The sequence below is a fragment of the Diadema setosum genome, chromosome 18 (genome assembly GCF_964275005.1).
Source record: "Diadema setosum chromosome 18, eeDiaSeto1, whole genome shotgun sequence".
NCBI classification, from domain to species: Eukaryota; Metazoa; Echinodermata; class Echinoidea; order Diadematoida; family Diadematidae; genus Diadema; species Diadema setosum.
Genome location: NC_092702.1, coordinates 27,338,577 through 27,363,826, shown reverse-complemented (window position 1 = coordinate 27,363,826; position 25,250 = coordinate 27,338,577). Strand labels below are relative to the sequence as shown.

The 25,250-nt window shown below is 37.7% G+C and overlaps 2 protein-coding genes across 2 annotated transcripts; one reads left to right on the top strand and one right to left on the bottom strand.

Moving 5' to 3' along the window:
* Positions 1–430: 430 nt before the first annotated feature.
* Positions 431–9,054, top strand: LOC140241713 (NAD-dependent protein deacylase sirtuin-5A, mitochondrial-like). The gene is made up of 8 exons (XM_072321462.1): positions 431–850; positions 1,530–1,637; positions 2,312–2,429; positions 3,514–3,601; positions 4,897–4,950; positions 5,346–5,469; positions 7,268–7,383; positions 8,466–9,054. The coding sequence occupies exons 1-8, from the start codon at positions 518–520 to the stop codon at positions 8,539–8,541; spliced, it is 1,017 nt and encodes a 338-aa protein (XP_072177563.1). The 5' UTR covers positions 431–517; the 3' UTR covers positions 8,542–9,054.
* A 9,649-nt stretch (positions 9,055–18,703) lies between these two features.
* LOC140241320 (uncharacterized) lies at positions 18,704–24,855 on the bottom strand. Its single transcript, XM_072321046.1, has 4 exons — positions 24,613–24,855; positions 20,493–20,816; positions 19,743–19,787; positions 18,704–18,901 (listed from the first exon to the last, which is right to left on the bottom strand). Exons 1-4 carry the CDS (start codon positions 24,796–24,798, stop codon positions 18,863–18,865), a joined length of 594 nt encoding a protein of 197 aa, XP_072177147.1. The 5' UTR covers positions 24,799–24,855; the 3' UTR covers positions 18,704–18,862.
* Positions 24,856–25,250: the final 395 nt, after the last annotated feature.

The following is a 25,250-nucleotide window of genomic DNA, read 5'->3' as shown; positions in this document are numbered from 1 at the left end:
TGAGGAAGTTCCGCAACATGCTGTATACTCACGTTTGGTATGCATGCAGTGCATGTAGTGCAGAATGCAAGCATATACACATATTACGTTCACGTAGAGAAAGGCCTACTAGAAGTCTACGCGTTTCACATAATATATTTGCACGCTCCGTAACTACAGTCACTGTCGTTTGTACAGTCTGTTCTAGGTAATACGACTGGCAAATAAAATTGACAGTTACAATCTAGCGGATTTTGAAGCATACAAGAATAACAACTCTCACATAAAAAAATAAATATCCAGTGAAATGATTATGCATTTTTCTGACATCGATACAATACGATTATTGTCCTGTATGAAATTACTAGTGACTGAAACTAGACTATGCAGTTACACATTTTCGGGGAAGTCCCCATGCCCGACTCGTACTCACGACACAAGCTCATTGAAAACAAGAAGATATCCGTAACTTGGTGCTTGCAAATGTAGCTTGTAAAACCTACTCGACTACAGACGTGGAGGAAGTGACGTGTACGTAATGATTTCTTTTGTTTCATGTTTGCAAAGGGTAGTGTTGTCTGCTGGTAAAAGTCGCTCATCTTCGAAAGTCCTTGCAGTTGTTACTGGTATAGAGAACCAAGTACGTGTACGGTCTGCGCCTGCTGTCGGCACCACCAGACACACGGGCATCATCAGCAGGCTGGCAATGGCGGAAATCGGGCAGCGGTGGAATTCTGATTTAGCAGCCTTGCGGGAAGAGTTTGCAGGGGCCAAACACATCGTGTTCGTGACGGGAGCTGGTGCAAGTGCTGAGAGCGGAGTGCCCACCTTTCGTGGCGCGGGCGGCTACTGGCGAAAGTGGCAAGCTCAGGTAGCAACGCGACTAAGTGTACCTTTGAATTATAAGCATGGCAGCTGATATGAATTGGACAACTGGAAATATTCTAATTGTTTGGGTGTAATGTTCGTTTTTGATGCACTCTTCTGAGCAGCAGCATTCCGATTTTATTGGCCTAGTGAATTTAGACGACTTCATGGACATCTCAAGAAATATTATTAACTAACAAAAAACAAATCTTGACACAATTAAGACCTTCTTGTGCAGATTAGATTATTACTAAATTAGTATTACATTATTAGGACAGTACTTCGGTGTGATTTTGATTAATTTCTTCAGATGTCATGACCATGATTGACATTGATTGTTGGTGTGAAGTGTTCTTACTAGGAATATAAACTGATTTGCTTGTGCACAAAATATCCATATGAGGCTTTAAAAATTAATTCTTCCTATCCTAAGCTATATACAAATGACTCTACTGTGAATATGTTATGCTCCCAATCGCAGAGTCGTGCCAATGAATGATATGCTGTTTAAACCCACAATCAGGTTAACACTTTATTTCTAGATTTTTTGTTGATTCCCATTAAAAAAGCTTGGCTGGACTATATCCTTTCAAACGTAGGCCCAAACTATCATGGCATTGCTTGCGTCACAAATCTTTCAATCCTGTTCACCATGCAGACTTTCTTATAATTTCCTCTTCTAGTCCCTGGCCACTCCGGAGTCATTTGAAGAAAACCCGTCTCTGGTCTGGGAGTTCTACCACTACCGCCGAGAAGTGATGCTGACCAAGCAGCCCAACAAGGGTCACATTGTAAGGGAGCATTCTCTTTTTGATGACAATAGTGAGATACACATGTAGTGGGAAAGAACCCACCCTTGTTCACTGAATCTAGGTATTGTTCTATATTTTACCATTGGTTTTTGCTTGTGAGTTTCTGTCACAGGGAACAAAGAGTTTAATGGATAAAACAATGTCACAAGAGAAATTACTATCAAATTTTTTTGACTTTGAAATTAAGTTTTCTGCAAAAGTTTATGATCAATCTTTTGACTTAAATATGTTTGCATTGTTTCATTTACACAATTATTGGCTTATTCATGCAATTGATTTCAACATTTAGTTGTTTTGTTTTTTTCTTGAAAGATTGGGGCTGTGATTTGCAATGCATTGTAGTATTAAAGATAGAGACAGGACAAGATTGTAACCATATGACTGGAATAGATTATGCTACTTTGATGTAATTTCACATGATTTAGATCAGAATTAAAATGCCCCAAGCCTGTTTGTATGTTAGCTTATTGTTCATTCTCTTCATTGCATATAGATTCCTTTTATCTTTTAACATTACATGCTATTTTCGGGGGGGGGGGGGGGGGGGGGGGGGTTGGGGTGGGGACTTTGCAAAGCCGCACTACTTAGCTGATAGAATCCAACATATGTTTGTGAATTGATGCCCTTGGTAACTCATATTACATCCATTACAGGCCATTGCAGAGTGTGAGCAGAGACTTGCCAAACAGGGCCGCCGAGTGGTGGTAATTACCCAGAACATCGATGAGCTTCATCAACGGGCAGGATCTAAGAATGTCATCGAAATGCATGGTAAGTGGACCGTTTGACTTGATACCGTACTGTAGTCTCTTCTTTACTTTGTTGCATGGGGAAATCATACAGGGGTTTCAGAGTTCATAGATATGTTCAGGGGGCAAGAATAACTTTGTATCTTGCAGAAGATACTAATATCTTATTCTGGTATTGAGTGCCATGGCATTTCCAGAAGGAGGGCATTCCACCATTGAGCAGACCTATTACACCGAGTACGGTATGGGCAATGGGCCGGGTTTTTGCTATGGTGCACCAAAAGGAATCATGTCTGATTTTGTTACAGTATCACTTCCCCACTAACAAATTTGTTACAAAATTAATCTTCTACTGTTGATTTTGTTGCTCTTGATTTTGACATAAGAATAACACTTTGTTTGACTTTGTACCGAATTACTGATTCTTTTTTCACAGAACCAGACATGATTCCTTTTGGCACACCATTGCAAATACCTTTCCCGTTGCCCTTACCATCCTCGGTGTAAACGGGCCTTTATGCCGTGAGTGTATCACCTCAGGGGTGTTTCTCACACTCATGCATCTGACAAACTTTTTTTTTTTGAGTCACAAAAACACACACACACACGAAACATACAAAAAACCATTGACTTGCAACCGCCCAGATTGCACAATTAAAGACTCCAGCCCTCCTGTTTTTGAAGGGAATTCTTCCACTTTGAGCCCATTTTCTGGAAATCTTCCACTCTCCTGCTTGGGTTTGAATTTTTCCCATTCTGACTGTGTGTCTCCGCAGCTTAAGATATTTTCTATCATGTGAGATTTAGCTTCCTTTCTCACCCAACTGAAAAATGCTAAAGCTCCTTACCATGGGGGAGGAGAACACTCTCCTCATGCATTTGTTTATACAAGTTTTGTTTATTTGTTTGTTTGTTTGTTTGCTTGCTTGCTTGCTTGTTTGTTTTTTGTTTTTTACTGAATTGTGATATTAATTGGATGCACCGCTTATTGTAATCACATGAGTTATCCTCATGTCTGTAACCATTTCGTGTGAACATATTGAGGCTTGAACCCCAAACCTGAGAAATTACCTGTCATGTATCTTACCATCCTTCTGTCTGGCAAGGCACCCTGTTCAAGACAAGATGTTTGAAATGTCACCATATCAAGGAGGATAGGAACAGTCCCATTGTTCCCGCTCTCGCTGGTAGAGGGTAAGACGAAAATCATTTATTTATTTTTTCTAACTAGTACAGTGGCAGATCCAGAGGGGAGCGCAACCGGCGCAAGCCCCCCTTTATTTTTCGTTAAAAACAAAAGAAATAAAAAGAAAAAAAATGAAATGAAACCCGGAAGTGGCACCAGATATAATTAGTCACGCCCCCCCTTTACAGAATTCCTGGATCCGCCCCTGCTAGTAGTCAGGTTGAATTGGACTTGTTGCCACACAAAACTCGATCATCAAAAAAGAAACAAATGTGATGAATTTCCTCTTCATGACTGGAATCTTTCACATAATTTATCTATGTTAAAAAAGACGAAAAGAAGAATCAAGTGTATTGGCACCATGATTGCGATGACTGCTTGTCTTCCATGGTAGCCTGCATTCAATCAATACCATCACTGCAAAATCCACTTATGAAATAAGCTACCATTACAGTAGATTTAAAATTTAATTTTTCTGTTGTTATTATCATTATCAACATAATGATAATGAAAATGATGGCAAAAGTAATGATTTGTAGTATTATTGTTTGCATTATCAATGCCAGTGTCATTAGGTAACTTAATATGGTACACATAACCTAGAGACAAATTCCTATGACATCTGTGCTTCTGTCTGTTCAGTTATTTTATTCTTTTTAATAATCCTGTAGAAGAATGTGCAGTGCGCTGTATGAGTAAAGCTGTATTCTCCTATGGACATTCTCTACAAGTGAAGAAAACAAAATGATCCTCTTATAAAGGCATTTTACTGGAGCTAATACAGTTGCAGATGTTTGGTGGGACTTTAATTCACAGCCACATGACAAAATCCTAGCTAATAAATGTTACTTTCACATTGCTCCAGTTCACCCAGCTGTATGTACCCAGGTACTGTATAGGCTTTAAAGAGAGTCTAATTTTTCATTAATCAAAACTTCTTGACAATTTTGCAATCATGGATTACTGCACTGAATGGAAGAATGTATGCATGCACATTACCTTCATGTCAGGATCAGAGCTAACATTTTCATGTGTTTTTATAACTTTACAAATAGCACCTGACTCACGAAATTCATGAAAACAAAAACCCGCGAAATATACAAAGTATATTATAGTACCGGTATCAAAAAAGTGGGGATACTGTATACCACCAAATTGTCAGTGTCTGAGCCCTTGACTGAGCTCCACATTCATGGTCTCTTCTTGCTGTAGGAAAACTAGTACCAAGTTCAAAGGTCATATAACAAAGGCTGTGTAGGCTTCATTCAGACTCTAACTTTGATTGCCTATCATCTCTCTGCAGAGAGCCCGATGTGAATGCAGAATCTTCACGGATCCCTGATGATCAGCTCCCGAGGTAAACAGTTTGTTTGTTTGTTTGTTTGTTGGTTGGTTGGTTTGTGTGTTTTCTTTGTTGCTGTTGTCTTCAAGCATCATATTGCATGGTGTACTGCAGAATAATATTTAAAGAGCTCAAGTGTACTGTGTACAACCAGTTCTAGAAATTAATGATATACAATATTATGACATAATTAAAGATTGTGTTTCTTAGGGGGATTTTATATGTAGAAATCTTCATTGCAAGCTTTGTTTTGTTTTATTTTGTTTTTTATGAGGGAAGATTGGAAGGATTTGTGAAAACTGGTATTTCTTCTGACTCTGACCATTGTATACTACCTCTCATTTTTTCTCCTTTTTTTTTTTTCCAAACAAAGTGATGAGCATGGAGTGATGTAAAATCTTCATCCACAGATGCTCCCAGCCAGGATGTGATTCGATGGTGCGCCCCCATGTGGTCTGGTTTGGAGAGGCCCTCAATGGCAATGACCTGGATGCTATTGAAAAAGAATTGGACTCGTGTGATTTAATGATTGTGGTAAGATGAATGTAGCTTTGTGCTGGTATGGCTGGAGGATAAACAAGAGTTTCAAGTACCATGCAATCAAACCTGTCTGAAGCAGCCACACAAGGGAGACGAAAAAAAGGATGTGGCCGTTAAAGACGGGTTTTTTAAACATGCTTTTTCTCTCAGAGGGAATTGTTTTAGTGGTCGTATACGGCAGGTGACCGCTATAGACAGGTGATCACTAAGACAGGTTTGACTGTAGTATTCTTAAATGTTAAAGACAGATGATGGTTGTCATCTGTGATTGCTGCATGATAACTTGCCTTAACCCACTGAGGACAGACTGATTTTGCTACAAAACACATATCCCATAGACACCTGCCCGAGTATACTCAGGACTCGTCCTCAGCGGGTTAAGTATTAAATACAGTTCATACAAAGACACAGACACTTTGGCCCGAATTCACGAAGGTGATACAATTTTGTCCATGGTTTAAACCATGGACAAAACCATGGGGCGCCTAGTGTTGCATGGGATATTTTGTTACGAAATCAGTCATTTGGTCGACGAAATTATTATTTTGTAATGAAATGACAACATATTTCGTAACGAGATGGTCATTTTGTCAATGAAATGTTCCATGCAACACTTGGCGCCCCATTGTCTTTTTCCATGGTTTAAACCATGGAAAAGATTGTACCACCTTCGTGAATTCAGGCCTTTCAGTTTTCTATCTTTTCCCTAGCTATTCATCATTTTATTGTCTAGTTTTTGAAAGAAGGAATATTTTTGACAACACTGAATGATGAGAGTCTTTTATTTCATTTCATTTTCAACAAAAATGCAATTGCTGTAAAGGTATTTGAATACACCCTTACTAACACAAAACCAGGACAACATTGTACTGAAGAAAAATACTGCAAAATGAAGTGCAATAGATGTGACTTTTATGACAATTATAGAATCAAAATCGTTGGAAATGAAAGGGACTGCTAAAAAGCAGGACTTGTAGTTTGCAGTCTCCTCATAAGATGTGACTGCTGAACTAACAAAACAAATAGGCAAATTGCAAAAAAAAAAAGAAATGCACACAGACAAATAAACAAACAAACACAAGGCAACTGATCTCTTGTGAAAAAAAAAAGGATAATGTAAATTGAGAAAAGTTGACATGAAATTTTTGCAAATTGCTACTGGCATACAATGCATTATGATGTCATCCAAAGAGAATTTTATTTGAACCAATGGCAATGAAACATGAATCAGGAATCAGAGCAAAAAGGCAAACAAACAGACAAAGTGATTTAGGCAAGAATCAAGAATGTACTGACTGCTTGAGTGCCATTGGAGGAAGGTACCTGACATTACATTTCTGCCCTTTGTTGTGAGTTGAGAGGGAAATTGTTTGTTTTGCATTGTCTCCTCATCTGTTTTGCACTTACAATTTAATCTACCAAGTGCTTCACTTTTATGTGGAAGAAAAAGATTCATAAAGACACCTTTTTTTCCCCCTGACGGACACGAACCATGCTAACTAGACACCTTTGTTTAATAATACATGTATGTGGGATGCAATGCTGCCTGATTAATCCATTCCATGCCAGCAACTTTGGACAGTGTGTCACAAGGCTGTGTCAGTCGTTTTCTGTACTGAAACTTGAAAGTGCACAAAAGGCTAAACCTCACTGGATTTACTCGTCCAATCTAAGTCAGACTGTGAACCGAGCATCATTTTTCATATGACAATCTCAGTTTCAAACAACTCATATTCCCAGAGGGTATTTTCTTGATGAACTTGAAGTAACTGTGAGATGCATTTCTCCTAAGGTTGGCACTTCAGCAGTTGTTTACCCTGCGGCAATGTATGCCCCCATGATGGCCTTCAAGGGGGTAACCGTGGCTGAGTTCAACCTTGAAGAGACACCCAACACCGGTATTAGCAAGTAAGCATCACCTTACCTGACCTGACAAGCTCGCTATAGGAGGGGAAAATACCCCAAACACAGAAATTGGTAGTTTTTTAATAGTGAATGTGAAATTATTGGTAGAAAGGGGTAATCAGTGAAATATGAGGAAAATAACCATCTGAGTACTTGACTAGCCACTTTCAGAATGTAGGGATGATATTACATTTAACATAGGTCAGTAACAAGTGATGGTAATACCTTTTTTTCAATAAAAGTGTAATCAATTTTCACTTTTATTTTCTCTGTATCATTGTACTATCATGACATGTATTTTTGCAGTCTGCTCATCCAGTGGTGACAGAACATAGATTTTAACCAAAAGTTTAAAAACTTTTGAATGGCTTGTTCGAATTTTGTCAAATTCTACTGATAGCTTTTCCATTTTTATTTTCTGAATTCACAAAATACAGCATATATATTGGCTATTTGCTATACTTGACACCTCCCCCCCCCCCCCCCTTGATTCTACTTTGGCAATTGCCATTGATATGGAAAATGAAACTCTTAAAGTAGTAATAACGTCATTAACATGAGGCATTCAATTTTAAGGTTAGAATTGACCACATCTATTTCCCTTGTGTGATTGCATGATTTCATACAATGCAGTTGTATTTAGCATACAGTACAATATGTGATAAGAGAGCTAATACTGGCCAACTTCCCTATTCACAAGGATATCAGAAGATATTTCCTGTGCGATTCATATCTATTCAATTGCATCCAGATTAACATGGCTATGATGCTTTGAAGGGCAGTAATTTCACTAACTTTTTAGGGGCAAAGACCCACATGGAATAAAATCAGATATAGAGTCCAAGTTTTTGTTTGTTTGTTTGTTTGTTTGCTTGTTGTTTTTGGGTTTTTTGTTTTTGCTACAAAATATCATGCCTTCATCCAGACATAATGATATCATGATTGGCAAAATAGGCCTGAACTTTCAAGGGGAACTAATTGGCATCATCTTTGAGTTGGTGCCATCATTTTGCATCCATGTGTAGTTACTGTGTACATCTTTTGCAGTATTCCCTGAATTCTATATAATTGTGTTTCTTTTACAGGTATCACTTCCATGGCCCATCAGGGGACTTTCTCCCCCAGTGTCTGGCCCGGCACCCTAGTGAACCAGCCGAGTGAAGCAAGTGTGACACCTCGCAATATTCAACATAAGAAGAGTACATGTATGAATACCCAGAAAAGCAGATGGAATTCGCACAGTTCTACATGTATATGATACTGTTTAGCGAGTCTTACGTCTAATGTTTTTTGACTTGTGATTGTGGAGTACAGCACTGAACAGAGAAATGCATGTGTGCAGGTCACATTCGTGTCAAAATGAGAGTTATCAATTTAGCATGTTTTTAAATTTGCGAATAGCACCCGATTCGCGAAATTGGCAGAAGTAAAAATCTCACAAAATATTCAGTGTATGCAGTGTGCTCTTTGAAGGCAATTTGTACTTTTCTTTCTGCATGCCCTCCAAATTTATGCAACGATAGCAGATGAGTCAGCATGAGTCAGCTCTAAATATCAATAGATTTTGCTCTTTCGTTTCCCTTATGTTTTCTGTGAAGGCAATATCTATGAGGGGAAGTCGGACTTTCATTTTGTGTTTTCCATTTTCAGTTAAATTTCTCCCAGGTTAACTCTTTTAGAGTGAGTATGTGAAGTTCTTATGTTATTATTATTATTATTATTACTATTATCTATAGTGCGCTTTTCCCACAAGGCCCAAAGCGCTTACAATCAATTCAAAGCATGTACGACAGTATGTGTAATTGGATAAATGTTACAGCTACGAACTAGTTGCTACTAAAAAGATGTGTTTTCAAGGCTTTTTTGAAAACACTGACTGATGGAGACTGTCTAACGGTAAGTGGTAAATTGTTCCAGTGCTTTGAAGCAGACACAGTAAATGTCCTATCACCGGCTAAGGTGCGAGTAACAGAGTATGTGAGACGAAGCGGATCACTAGATGACCTCAAATTTCTAGTAGGTGTATATAAAGTCAAACAGGCATCTAGGTATTTCGGAGCTTGATTGTTGAGGATTTTATAGACAAACAAAACTAGTTTGAAAATTATCCGTTGCTTCAAAGGAAGCCAGTGCAACGACTTCAGAAGTGGCTGAGATGGGTAGTCCCTAGAAACCTGAAACACTAATCGGGCTGCCCAATTTTGAAGTCGCTGCACACGATCCAATTGAGTTGAAGGAATGGAAGAGAGAAGCCCGTTACAATAATCTATACGGGATAGAACTAAAGAACGCACTGCGTTATGACATGCAGATTGATCAATAAATCTCCTGATTCTAGCAATATTTCTTAAATAAAAGGTAACAGTACTACAAATTTGAGAAATATGTTGAGACATTGACATTCGACGATCAAAAATAACACCAAGATTTCTTATTGTTTCTGAGGGGCTAATTAGTGTGCAACCAACATTGAGCTGAATGTTTGGAAAACCGCGCAGATTGTGGGCTAAAGCTGCAACAAAAAAACTCATGTTAAGACAAATAATACCCATTTGCTGCCATGCTGTCCTTTCTTGAATGCCCAACCTGTCAATACAGGTCATACTCGTAGTTATGAAAAAAACATGAAATGTGACATTACTGATCAACCTGGACTTTTGCACATTGCAGTTGGGTTCTAGCAATGTCCTAGAAATACTAGTAATGAACAATGTTTGACAGTGGCACAGGCATCTTTGCAAAGTTTTGCACATAGATACTTGTGTGTGGCTATTATAATGACAGAAAAAGAAAATGTATTTCACTGAGGGTCTGTCTTTAACCCATTCCTCACAGTAAATTGTATTCATGTCAACGCAGTAAGTGGGATCCGATATCATCTTATACAAATGTACACTAAAATGCGCATCTCTGACATATTAGTGGTATGTTTAGCAAATTGCCAGTGGAATTTTTGTTTAAACTATCTCCCTAGGGAAATAGTTTTGACTCTGATGGAATAATTAAGGATTTTCAAGGTGCAAATATGTTTTGTCACTGTTAATGCCCTCGACCAATCAGAGGACAAGAAGTAATTTGTGAGGATTATAAATATTTCTATTTATTGCATTTTCTCAACAGTGGTATAATAGTAGAAACCATATTTGTAATAGTGCATTGTGTCTCTGATCAGTGAAGACATGTTAGACTTCGATAATCCATACCCATCTTGATTTTATCAACTTTTGAGTATAGTTGTGGAAATAATTGGCCACCATGCACAATACATACTACATACATCACAAACAATTGGGCATCTCTGTATTCACACAAATATATTTTTTGTTCAAATCTTTAGATCCTGATGAGTATCAAAAGATGAAATGTACCAATATACTACATATACATGTTATGATGAACTCCTTCCTTTGAACCTATATTAACAAATACAGGTATTTATTATTAGTTTTTAAGACTTTTGAATAAATTTTATCTTGTCTACTGAGATTTCCTACACCGTGTTCTTTTTTTTTCTCTGTGTCTTTCTCTTTAACAAGAGAGAAGAGAGGTGTTTGTTTGTCCGTCTGTTTGTTTGTTTGCATAGGTCTGTACATGTTTTGCACTATATATATATATATATATATATATATATATATATATATATATATATATATATATATATATATATATATATATATATATATACATATATATATATATATATATATACATATATATGTAGCACCTTGCTTCCTTGATGTTATTTAGCCATTTTGTCCATGAGGAGACTGCAAAATACAAGCTTAGCTTTTCAGCATGTCTCCTCCATTTCCTACAACTTTAATATTTCAATTTCATCTGCTTTTGTGATGCGTAGTATCAACTTCCCATATTTTTCTTTGTTACTACATTGTATTGATATTGTGTTATTTTGTGTATGAAAATGTTTTGCATTGTTGGAAATGAAATAAATGAAATGAAATGAAATGATTTAAAAGATAAAAAAGAAAACTTACATGTGTACAAAATAATATGATCCCCAGAACTTTTTCACACTTCTCCATCAGACACACTCACACACACACACACACACATACACACACACACACACACACACACACACACACACACACACACACACACACACACACACACACACACACACACACACACGATTATAGTTTATATTAACATACACACGCACAAGCATACACAAATATGCATACTACGCAACCTTCTTCAGGCACTTGGGACATTTTTTTTTTTTTTTTTTTTTTTTTTTTTGCAAGAGCCCTAGGGGAACATAATCTCTAGACAGACCAGTACATGTGTGTATAGATATTTACTTTTACCTGGTACAGCCAGGCCTTGTACATTACTAGTATGCATTCAATGTTTGACATGCATGTACATGTCCCAGTACATGTAGGAAATGTGACCACAGTACAGTATAGGAAAATAAGTGTTTAATCACGTTTAATTTTTGCGAAAAAACAGAGTAAATGATTTTTTTTCTTTCTACACACACAAACACACACTGGGGTGACAAGACCTTGTATCTTAAATTTTGGTAAAAATGACCTTTTGGGATTAATAGTCAGATGAACAGTTGAGTGATGTCCTGTCCAAATCCTAGCTGTCTTACCCCAAAAATGAAGCCACCATGGCCTAAGGAAATGCTATCCCATTTGATAAAGTGCTTGGCTGCCACATGTTTTTGCCCTCCTGAACATCTGACATTTTGTAAATCTTGTATATTATACAAATAATGAATGTTTATGAGTGCAATGGACAGAACATTTCATGAGGTGAAAGATGAAATGATCCATTCAACGAGGCGCAGCCTCGTTGAATGGATCAAAAATTTCATCTTTCACCAAATGAAATGTTCTGACCATTGCACGAATGAAAAACATTTATTTGTTTTATATAACGCCTAATATAGATCCTTGTCATTTGATGTTTTATTAATTTAGAAATGAGAGAATCTGAGATCGCGAGAGTGCTCACTAAGCGCTTTACGCTGTTGCATACACACACTGCAAACGCAAGCGCGTTTGACACGCGCAGTATGCCGGGCTTTCGGCGAGCGTGCAATGGAGCAAATCGTATGGATCTAAAGTTGCACGGATGAGGACGTCGTAGTGAAATGGGCCGAATGATCAATGTCAAACAACCAATCAAATGACAAGGATCTCTTCAGGCGTTATATAAATATATATATATACCTGGTATATATATATATACATATATATACTGCATATCTGGAAAAAGGTATTTTCATAGATATAGTATACAAATAATGAATGTTTATGAGTGCAATGGACCGCATTGAATGGACCAATAATTTCATCTTTTACCAAATGAAATATTCTGTCCATTGCATGAATGAAAAACATTTGTTTCATATAACACCTAAAATAGACCCTTGTCATTTGATGTTTTAAGAATTTAGAAACGAGAGAATGTGCAGGATCTGAGATCGAGAGAGTGCTCACCGAGCGCTTTACGCTCAGCGCGCTGTCGCATACACACCACACATGACGCAAGAGTTTCATGTGCGCAGTGGAGCAAATCGTATGGATCCAAGATTGCATGGTAAATGGAGCCACAATTGCACGAATGATGACGTAATAGTAAAATGGGACGAATGATCAACGGCAAACAACCAATCAAATGACAAGGATCTCTCTAGGTGTTATACAAATTTAGATATAGCGCATCCTTGGGAATGATTATCTATAAATATTGATCACCAACATTATAAGGTTTATGAGAAAATATCAAAATTATATCAAATACTCTCACTCTGATTGTCATAAAAACACTATCGTGTCCTTTATTTCATGCATTCACAAACACAAACTCTACATCCACAGCAGCATACTTCTATTAAAACTCTGTCAAATAACTCTCACTACACTCGTCTAGATGAAACGCAAGGTGATACCTATGACACACATTCAATCCTATACACAATACATAGTAAAATTCCACTCCATAAGTTTTCCACCTGGTTTATACATACACATTTTTTATAAACTATCTAGTACATGTAACAATTTACCCTATTGCATGCAAAATTCACACTTCTTGGGTATTATATTTACAGATGCAAACTTTATAAATTGGGGAAGGAGGAAAGTATTTTAAACGCATATATACAATAATTCCGCAAGGAATAGGCAAACAAGAACAAAAGCTTTTAACCAGCCACAACATTTTCATGAAATTGTGCAATATCTTGAAATTTGGAGGGAAGTCGGCACAGACCCTCCTGAGACACAACTTTTGTGAGTAATCACATGATTTGAGGATTAATCTAGGAAAGTTCAATCAAAATTCCCTGTGCAGTCAATACAAAGTGCCACCTAGTGTCTATTTCTTTTGCTTCTCAAAACCAGCTTGGAGCAAAACTATGTAGACATTCTATCAGGAACAATGTACTTAAGGTAGAAAAATGAAATATATATGTATCGAAGGTTACTCAATGCAACTGACCAAAGAAAATGTCATTTCCTTCTTATATATACAGTATGTATCAACACAAGTGTAAGTTATAATGGCTATCCATCATTATAATCATAATGGCAATTATCAAACTATGTACCAGTATAAACAAAAAGGTAAAATAAAATTAAAACCAAGAGCAAAAATCTTAAAGCAAGCCAGCAATGCAGTTTAAAGCAAATGAACTTTCTCAGTATCATTGCACCTGTACTTATACATTGTGGTGTATAGCCTTTGATCTACTGGCACAATGGGCATTCACTGAATTTTTGTTTAATTACTGGTAGGCACTTTTAAATCAGGGCCCGAGTTATAAAGCAGGGCTTGATATTGGCGGTAACCCAGGGCCACTGAAATGGGACATCGGCCACCAAATGTTCAAAAAGGTTATCTTTTGGCGGCCTGATCATGCAAATAAGATTCAAAATAGATTGTTATGCTTCCTTTTAATTTTGGCCGATACATTTCTTTTTCAGGCCACTAAAATCTCAAATTTAAAGATATTAATGGCCTAAACAGGTCACAAGAAAAGATTTGCATTGAGCACTGCATAAAGACTTGGAGTCAATAAATTATCTCATGTAGCATCTGAAAACTGCCGTCTAGGTTACATGGCACAAGACATGACAATTTTCAATGCCACACTGAAATATCAGATATGTAACATATCCTGAAACCTGGAATTGGGGAGATGACACTTCTTTTTAAACTTGTAATAAATAGATACATTCTTGAAGTGATAATGAAATAACTTTGTGACAATACAAGCATGATAAAAGTCAAAGGCTTTTTCATAACCCAACTGATGCAGTGTATGAAGTCACAACTTATGTACAGTGTAACATATACATACAATACAAACTGTATGTCCCATATCAATGAACTTGCCTGTTGCTTTAATTTCACTGCCTTCTTTATGATAGCACTCTCAGTATGATATTCTGATTCGTTGTTGTCGTTTCTTTTCTTTTTCTTTTCTTTTTTTTTTTTTTTACAAAGGGCTACACACTCCCCACAAACTCTGGCAAAATAATATCTTCAACAAGAATGAGATATTTTAACAAGGAGTAATATGCTCTTTAATACCGTAAGGGTATTGCATACTATGTTCATGAATACTGGCAGCTACTACAAAAGGCACCTGAAACTTGCAAACACTTGGTTTAGAAACACTTGTTAAAATGACACCAAAAAAAGAATGCATTTAAATTCAAAGCACCACAGGCTACTTTACTTAGAAAGCATAACTCACAAAATCTGCAATCATTAAACTGATGGGGCTGCATTTTTCTTTTCTTTAAGTAGTTGGTGAACATCATGCCATCAACAGAAGTTGCACTTTTCTACTTGCATATCATCAAGAAGAAACAAGGGAATTTGTGTGACACAATGAATAAAAAACACAACTCTAGACTCGATATTCATTACTAAGGCCGTGTTTATGCTTCCCCTTTTCGGGCCAGAATCAGCGTTTTGAAACGTGATTAGTGCAAAACGCTGTTGCGTTCATGTTCACTTCGATAGAAACGCTGATTCAAAACGCCGATCCAAAATGCACAAAAAGGTGCGTTTACGATCGGCGTTTCTGACTAATCACGTTTGACGGGGAAGCATAAACGCAACAGCGTTTCTAAACGCGTTTAGAGTGACGTCATCTAAACGCCTTTCCGGTTCACATGAAAAAGCCCGGCCAGCCAGCTACCCTTGCCTGTGCAGTTTTCCCATGTACTGTGCATACACGTCTTTCCCAGCTGCTCTCCCAGGCCAGGCCACCGATCGCAGCGCGCGTCCCAATTTGACCTACCTCTGCTGAGGTCAGCGAAGCAATCGCAAACGCTCTTTTCAAGACTCGAAGAAAGTGAGCAGTGCTCCTGTGAACGGCGTTTTGAATCAGCGTTTCAAAACGCTGATTCTGCCTTCGCAAATTGAGCATAAACACACCCTTACACTTGCCATATTCATACCTGACTGCATATTTCTAACAAATACATAGGCACTCAATATAGCTTCATAGCAGTTGAAGGATCCAATATCTATACACAAAGCAGACAAACCCTTGTATGACATTTAACTACGGTACACATCAGTTATGACATATTTGTATGTCACTAACTTTCTATTCAAAGGAACTGTATTGTGTATGTATAATGTGTGTGAAAGTGTGAGTGTGTATGTACAAAGTATGTTAGTTGTGTGAATGTGCATGTGTGTGTATTATGCCCAGTTTACAGTGCTTACGTACATGAATGAGTAAGTGCCAGTATACCTCGTCATGTACTCACATTATCTTTACTTTACGGCAAGGAACACACAGCATAAGACAAACTTATTGCAGATTGCAGACAAGCTAAGCACATTTTGTCAATACATGTATATGAAATAAAGAGGAAGAGAATGACACAGTCACCTCTCAAGTGAATGTATGTTCTACATACATACAGTATGTCTCATATCCTGAAAGTCCACAGCGTGTACACTGTACAGTCAGCCTTGCGTAAGTCCACCTCGCATTTACATTGAATAACTGCCTACATTGTAAATTGAATGTTATTTTCAAGTCCTCATCTCTTTATATTTTACCGATTTTAATCCATCATAAGTTGAATTTTCTCTATGTCGAAGCAATTTCTTCAGTCCATATTTGACTTAGGCAAGGTTGACTGTACTCTGCAGATGCTGTTCATCATCATAGTAGATATGAAGCAAAGAATATTATGTTGTAGTAGCAATGACATTGCAGAGTGCGCACACATAAACTGTCAGGTATACTGTATGTTTCAGTAATGAAATTGAACATACACTGCATACAGCACTACTTAAGCCTCGTGCTACCATTGTCGTACGAACAAAAAGTTCTTAAGTCTTCTTTAAGTCCTATTCCTGACAAAGCTTTCCAATGTGAGCTAGTTAGTATCCAATGTTTCTGAGTGGAACAATAGAAAAGTACACACTAAAAGTGTTGCAGCTCAAACAGATGGGTTTGCATAGATGTAAAATGAAGTTATCTCATTATCCTACTCTGCACAGCACTACATCAATACTTTATCAATAATGTTTCATAAATTAAAGCAGGCAGCAACAATTCTTGAGTGATATGTATGTAATTATACAGTTCTGCTCACATCAAAGATGTCTTTCTGTCTACTATGTACACTGTAGTTTATTAAATTTGATCTGTGAATATCCAAGACAGTTCAAAGTTAAAAAGATGAAAAAAAAAAGAATGCCACAAATCATGCAAACGTTGCATAGAGCAAACGTTGTTTGCTCTAGCTCAAAGAAACTTTCACATGGTAAACCACACTATTTACAAGACTAAAAAATAACCTGCATGTTTTCTTGTTCAAACCTTGAAATACTCCATGTATGTTTTGAATCACCACCTCAAGGGCTGTAATCTTGAACTGTAATTCACATACTAGCCATAAGAGACATCTTACAGCATTCCAGTCCTTCGCAGACAACTTTTCACAATCAAATTTCAGAAATAAATTCATCTAGGCTCTATGAGATACACACTTGGATATTTGACATACATATTGAACAGAATTTGCATATAGTAATACCAGTATTCATTGTCATGTAATTCAAGCACTTTCAGTGTGATTTCCTAAATTGGGTCAAATGGCAAGTACAATTTAGTTGCTAAGTTTTCCTGCATTTTCTTGCCAGCAGAGTTAAAATACTCCATCAAATACAGGAGATAATGTTACTTGGAATGTTTGTGAATTGTAGTAGACTACAGAAAAGGAGTATATAGGTTAAAATTCAGCAGTACCCTGCAATCTAAATGTATTCACATACTTAACAAATTTAAAAGAATAAATATACTGTAAAAGAGGAAATTTTCGCAGTGTGGAAATTTTCCCCCATTTCATGCGACCAGAAACGAGCACGAAGATAAAGACACATGAATATTTTTGCACGTCACATGGTCCATTAACACGTCTTGATTCTGTGAAATTAAAAACATGTAAAATTCATCTTACCCAGCCGAGCACGAAAATAACCACTTTTACAGTACTTTGAAAACAAAAAAGCAAGCTTTTAACAGGATTCAATCCACTCACTCTCAAGTGGCATGCTTCTTTTTTTTTTGGGGGGGGGGGGGGAACAAATGCTCTTTCATACATGTATATGAAAAAGTCATCCATTGAACTAATAACCTGAACTCTTTATCAAACACACACACACACACACACACACACAAACACAAACACAACATGCTGATTCCTCTCACATATGTACTTCTCTAGCAATTCCACCATTACTATCTCTCTGCTGAACAGGCCTTCTTGGTGGATCTATCAAACACAGGAATGAAAGAATACAGATCTATTAGCTGTTAATACTCATGAAAAGATGCTCTGAAAGACTTTCACAAACACTGTTATATGCAAAACAGTATTTAGCAAGGACATGCACACTGTATTTTGACAAGCTGCATTAATGCCTAGCACTTTAAAAAGACAGCTTGTTAATCTATGGTATTATCTAAAATCTCACCTCAATACCTTTATCATGTCATTGTCTATTCCTCACACACTATTGGATGCCAATTATAAAGTGAGTTGCAGCCGACTCCAGGGCTGTTTAATCAATGGACATTCCATGGTTAGCCTGTTAATCACACTTTATAATGAATTCTTTGTGACACACAAACCTCCCATCAGTGAATCAGGAACACAGTAAGATGAAATGACATAAATGTGAAAGGGGAGGGGGTGCTTGGAACACGTGTCTGGATGTGACACCACAGCGAGAGAAGTCTTGATGCCAGGAGACACTGCTGATCAGTTGTTGGTGTGCATACAATGTATGGAAGGCGGAGGTACAACACGGAGGTACAACAGTGTTGTAGCCATTCGTTAGCACCGAAGGTTTTCCTGCCGAGGGGTGGCAGTGGTGGACGACTTGTCTTCCCACATATTCCTGAATCACAGAGCAGCTCCATGTAGATTATAAGCCAGAATATCAGAGGTAGGTGTGCCATCTAGTTCTTATTGGTGTACACAATGTGAGTGATGTGTCCCTAAAAAAGAAAGAGACAATTGAGCCATATCATGATTTAATAGAATTTCCTCAATTATAACATCTACCTTGTGTTTTCTTCATGTTTTTTGTGTTTTAGTCATCATATTTCGTAGTGTTCTTGTTTATTCATGACAGGTAATTACAAATTCCATGTTTTCAACCACTATTATAGCTGCTGTCACATTTTTGACAATAAATGCCACTTAGTCTTTAAACGAAAATGCAAACATCATTGTTTGAGACAGAGTGTAATTACTATGGCTAGAGTAAAAAAAAAAATTCAACTTAGCATTCTGAAAGGAGTTATTGCAACACTGCTGGAAGGATGGTGTGCTCTACTTGCTTTCCATACCTCACAACACTTGCTGTGTATGAATGCCACAAAATGTCCTCTCTTTTTTTGGTCAGCTGCACTAGAACCTGAGGCTGATAGTATCGCTAAAGATTGAATTCTTTACTCGAGTTAGCACTTATACAATGTGAATATTTCTTCAGACTCTCTACTTTTGAGTAAGATACACAGTAACCTTGCATAGATAAGTTTCAAAGACAGAAGAATATCTGTCCACTTGTCCAAATGTTCACTTTACTCAGAAGTCAACAAAGCAACAAAATATAAGAAATATTTTAGGACTTTTTAATTCTGTTTACTTACATGTGATGTTGTCTTACAAAAGTATACTGCAGTTTGTTCCACTGCATAACTAAAAGCCTGCCAATGAAACCAGTAAAAAAAGGGGGGCAAAACAGAGAAAATAGTTTTGAGAAAAATGGCTATGAACTTCTACCTAGATGCACTTCTGTGTTCTGTACTGGTCATTTTTAAGAAGCATACTCACTGGTTCGCCTGCACTGCACCTTGCGCAGACCCTCCTTTCCTTGGGCTGTCAAGAAACAGATTGGTAATACAACTACAAGGTGACAACTTCTGTTTTTGCTAATTTGTAGGGTGCATATATCAGATGCTTTAACACTGAACATTATTTGGAGCTCTTAGATGGTGGTTATGAATGTAAGATTTATCATCATGATGATTTACAGCAAATGTGTTACATGTATGCATTATGACCTACAATGTAGGGGGAAAAGCACTTTTAAGAACAAAACTTTATAAATTATGCATAACAGTTAATGTAAACATTAAACAAAAACACATGGATGAAAAAGAGAACATTGATCATCACTATTAAAAGTGCTAGTCAATTTCATTCCTTTCCATCAAACTTAATCAACTGCTAGTTGCAGCAAGTGCTGTCTTCGTGGCAAATTCTTATTTCCAGGCTTACCTCAAGATACACTATTTTCACAAGCAAGTAAACAATTTGAAAAAAAAAAAAATCACAGAAAAAACCCCACAATGCTGATGATTCAGATGCACAAACAAATATAAGAAATTCAAATCACAGTTCTAAACAAGATACAAAGTTCTGTATTTTCTCCGACTCATAAAAACGGGCTCTCGATAATGAGAACAATGTGGGGCAGGTGCCCATTTATTTTACTTGCCAGACAGTTAGTTTTAGCTTCCCACAATACATAGGTTTGTCGCACCTTGAACAGATCTACAATCACAAATAACTTGCACTCACTTCAATACAGGTTGGTGGTCCACTGATTGCATACTCTGCTTGCATCTCCTCCATGCTGTTAGCATCATTCATCGCAGGCTGTGTGTAATTTGCGATGTAGCCATAGTAACCATTTGATATCAGATTATTGTTGGGTCTCTCTTGATGTTGCTGGGTGACACTGGCATGATGGAAGCCATTGGAAATGTTTTTGGTCTCCATACTGTTTTGCTCGTCATAGCACTCCATACTCTCTTGCGATGAATTGTGGTTTGACAACACTGTCGGCTCATTATTGCACATTTGAAAGGAATGAATGGTACTCAGCCCCAGACAGTGACGTTTCTGGAAAGAAAGAAGACAAAGAAATTAAAACAATGACAAAACAAAAATTTTGCTCTGGAGTAAACCCATGGAATGCCTAATTTCACATAAATACTCAAATACTCAGTCAAACTCAGTGTCCACAGCAACTAAAAAGCACATACAAGTATTAACTAAATACAGCTTTGTACATATATACACACACTCAAATGGTCAAAAACCTCCAGAAAGTTCCAGATGTAATTTGCCTGGTTATATTCACTGACTGATCTTTGATTAGCAAATGTTTTTATAAATTTATATAAAGCAGCAGTTCTTCAACTTTTTCTTTACTTTAAAGTAAGCCGCCCATAATTCGACCACAATGCTGTCCAAAATTTGACCACCAGCTAGACATGTGAACAATTGGTGAAACCTAGTAGATTTTTGCGCACAGTTGAATTTTGGCATGTGAGCTCGAACCTGGTCCTTGGTGCAGGTTTAGAACTTTACTTTACTTTACTTTAAATCCAACTCTTTGGAGTAATAATAGGCCCTTTCCCATAAACCTATTCCAATACTTAACACCAGTTTGAGATTGTAGTTTTAATTAATAATTCATTTGTGTACCTACCTCACCTATCTGATAATAAATTTACACGAGGGAGTGTGGCTGTGCTGTGCCAGTGGTGAATTAGTTACGACATACATTTTTCCAGATTGACCCCCCCCCCCCAAAAAAAAAAAAAAAACAACAACAACAACAACAACAACAACAAACAAACAAACATCTGAAAATACAATTGTGCATAGACATCTAGACATCTACTGGTAGTTACTAGTAGTGGAAGCATGGGAAGTGGAACTTAAAGAAGTAGGGTGAAAGGGTCTAGTGGCAGTGCAGTGCATACCAAGTCAGACCAGACGTGCGCAGACGCACAGTGGGCCAGAATGAGATCAAAGTGCGCCAAAATTATATTCCATGGTTTCTTTTTACCCAAATTTGGTGTCTAGAAGTAATTGGGGGCGTAAATTGATTGAAAATAATTTCAAACTCATATGACGTCACTGTGATGCTGATTTTTCATTGGCTACCAAAAATCTGTCTGCAAATGACGAATAAAGCAATGCAAATCTTAGGCTGTTATTTTTTTTTTTCTTTAAAGATTAATCTATCTTTTCACATTCACTGACACTGCTTATATACTGCCATTGAATACAAGATGCTTACATGTCACAGAAAGTGTATAAACATTCGGGTTTCGTTAAAAGAATCAAATTCATGCTGAAAGTTCCATATCACACTCGTACTGCAAAATGATACTGTTGTCCGCGCAAATTAGAATTTAAGTTTATGATGTACGCTGTACTTTTGGGTGAATTTCTTCACTCTATTCTAGCAGGACATAAATGTGTGATATAAAATCAATCTCCGATATAGTTCTACTCTACTTCATAGCCTATTAGGCCTTTATGCCATATCAATTCATATAAGCGCAAAACTCGAAAAAAACATTTTGTCTAATTTTACTGGAAAGATAACAAATTGTGAAGTCAGTAATCAGGAAAATGAAAGGTTATGACCTAGCAACAAAGAATGAGTCTGCCGTGTATGTAAGTTTACTCGAAAAGGCTATGATAAAAGTTGTTTTTTAATGAAAAATCTATCGGAATCACTATCATTTGAAATAAATTAATCCCCGTTCCACAAGGTTTTGTTTTGTTTTGTTTTTTCTCATCAGTCAGTCGTCAGAAGGAAAGTTTTTTTGCTTCTGGCAACTCACAAAGTGTATAAGCTGGATCACAGTCTGATGAATCTGACCTGTATTGGTCGCCTATCAGGTCAATGTCAGACAGGTCGGGCATGATCTGATGAGGCAAGATCGTCCGATGAGGATCACGCGAGCAATGTCTGACACTGACCCGATAGTCGACCTGCGCAGTCAGATTCATCAGACTGCGATCCTATACACTTTGGTGAGAGGCCGGAAAGCAACAGACTTTGCTTCCAACGACTTACCGATGATAAAATTTCTGTGTTTTGGTAACGTTCTATCTGCATAGGTTGCCTATGTCAAGAGTACACAACTGTAGGATCGAAGTATTTAGGTGTCCATACAGTATGTCTCAGAGGGAATAGCTATATTTACAGCAGTGGCAATGACAATATGGCTATGGCCTTGGCTATGTGGAATTATGTACTCTTATCTTCGGAAGAGGGGTCTTTTAGGTGCCGGACTAGCCCTATAAATGTATTTCATAACACTGTTTACCTCTTATTCAGTGTTAATCACGTTTCTGTGCCTTTAACTTGCGAGAAAAAAATAATAAATTAAAAAAAGAATGCCGCCCTCATGCGGCGCCGTATGATAACAGCATTCTGAAGCGGCTGCCAGGTCCGAAATAGACGTAATGTGTCTCGGAAAATCGGCTCTAACACAAAAAGTGGCAAAAGGTGGCAGCCAAATCTGGTATCAGCTTAAAGCTGAGACATCAAGAAATGTGATGGTAATAGAATTTAGTTGGAAATCTGTGGAAATCTAAACTTTTCATTTGGATAATAAAAAGACAAATGATTAGCCTCTTTTCCAGGATATTTACCGTAAAATATTCATGAAAATTAAGTTTCTTTACATTTTTACGGCATTCATAACGTAAAATAAACTCTGAGAAATATGTGGGAGAGATTACAGGTTGATATCTCACAAACAACATGTTGAAATTATTTATTTATCAAACTGGAGGTTACAATTTGCTTTGAAACTCTTAAAATGTTGTATTTTGCTACTTCAGGTAGGAAATATACCCTTTTATTAATGAACATACCTGATTTAAATATCTTAATGAAATATTCTTCAAAGTATTGCCTCTCAAGAGCGCATGTCAAAAATTAGAAAATCCCAAGTGCCCAAAATGACTTTTGGCGCACCTTGGTATCTCTCTGGCCCACTGTGAGACGTCGCGACTTTTGTACTCTTTCTGAAAACACTGCCATGACTACACAAGTCTGTAAGGGAACATAATGTGTAAACGGTTGTAACAGATACGCCGAGAGAGGGCGAAAAGAAGAACGAAAGATGGCGACTGTCCTCGGAGGACCTATGTTGACGATTCAGTACCGAAGATCGAATTAAAGTGTTCAAAGGCAAACCCTGTCTGGTTCTAGTGTCATTCATTCCCTGTTGTGCAAAGTTGTCCCCTTTCAAGTCAATACAGCGACAGCCATTGACCGAAAGATCGGTCTGTATCTGTCCGTCGGGGAATGTTCCGCGGAGACTGCGTCTGGCTTCACGGATCTCCTCCGTGTCTACGGAGGACAGCGTTAATGGCAAAATATAAAAGAGTCCTCCGGACAGACGACAGACAGCAAAATATAAGAGTCCTCCGGACAGATGGATCCCCGGGAAAGGCCAAGACATCACCGGCGTCGGCGGGCGGGTCCTCTACCTGCTTTGCCGACGGGAATGGCGCATCCCTGCATTTCGGTGAGGGAGTAGGCAGGTGACATCTTTTCCGAAACCCTGTCCCTTTTTCCTTCCTATGTAAATATATATTACCACTTGTAAATATCAAAATAAATGTGATTAGTTTTTTTGTATAATTAGAAGTAGTGTAGGATTTTATAATTGAATTTAAGGGTAGGCCCTATATATGAATAATTATATTTTTTGGAGCAAATTGCCCACCCGGCAGAGAGCTCCAGAAAGAACAACAACAACAACAACAACAACGGATCTTTCTGTCTACGACAGCCAGGGCTGCAGCTGTGTAACGTGTTAATTGTACATACAATAGTTACTGGATATGTCACGAATGTTGTATTGAACTATGCACTTACCGACTCTAAATTACTAAAGGTGTCGCAAGCAATAATGCTGTCACGATTGTCGCCTCCACCATTTTCGAAGTAGTGTCCATTAAAACTGCCGGAGTGCAAGCAATCACCGCGCCGCTTCCCTCCCGCCAGGCGACCGGCGGCCGGGCTTCCGTTTGAAACAACCGCTGAACATGTGTCCATCATCATCGTGATCACAGCCGCTACCGACCGCTAGCCGTGACACAAAGAACCCTGGATTTCCTCTCCCCTAGATACTATAGTTTCCAAAAATTACTGCTGGCCCGTAAATGACTGCTGGACATCAATTAGGACGCATAGGAGAATTTATGTCACCCCTATTTAAGTCACTGTTCCAGGCCTATTTTCAGTCACCAAAGCGAACCTGTGGCTGCTAACTTCCCGTTTGAAAACCAATGCTACACAGACGCTGAAATTATGTACCAAGTTTTTGTAGTCCCGGCTAGTATGGATGATTTTGTGTTGCGTGTGTGGGACAAAATATCTCATTATCAGGTCATTTTCGTTTTATTGAATTTAAAATTATTTGTAAGTGCAATTACATATTATTGGTCTGATATTTTGCTCTTCATATCTCTTGTTACATGATTTTTTTTTAAAGGCCCTAGCTGTTAATGATT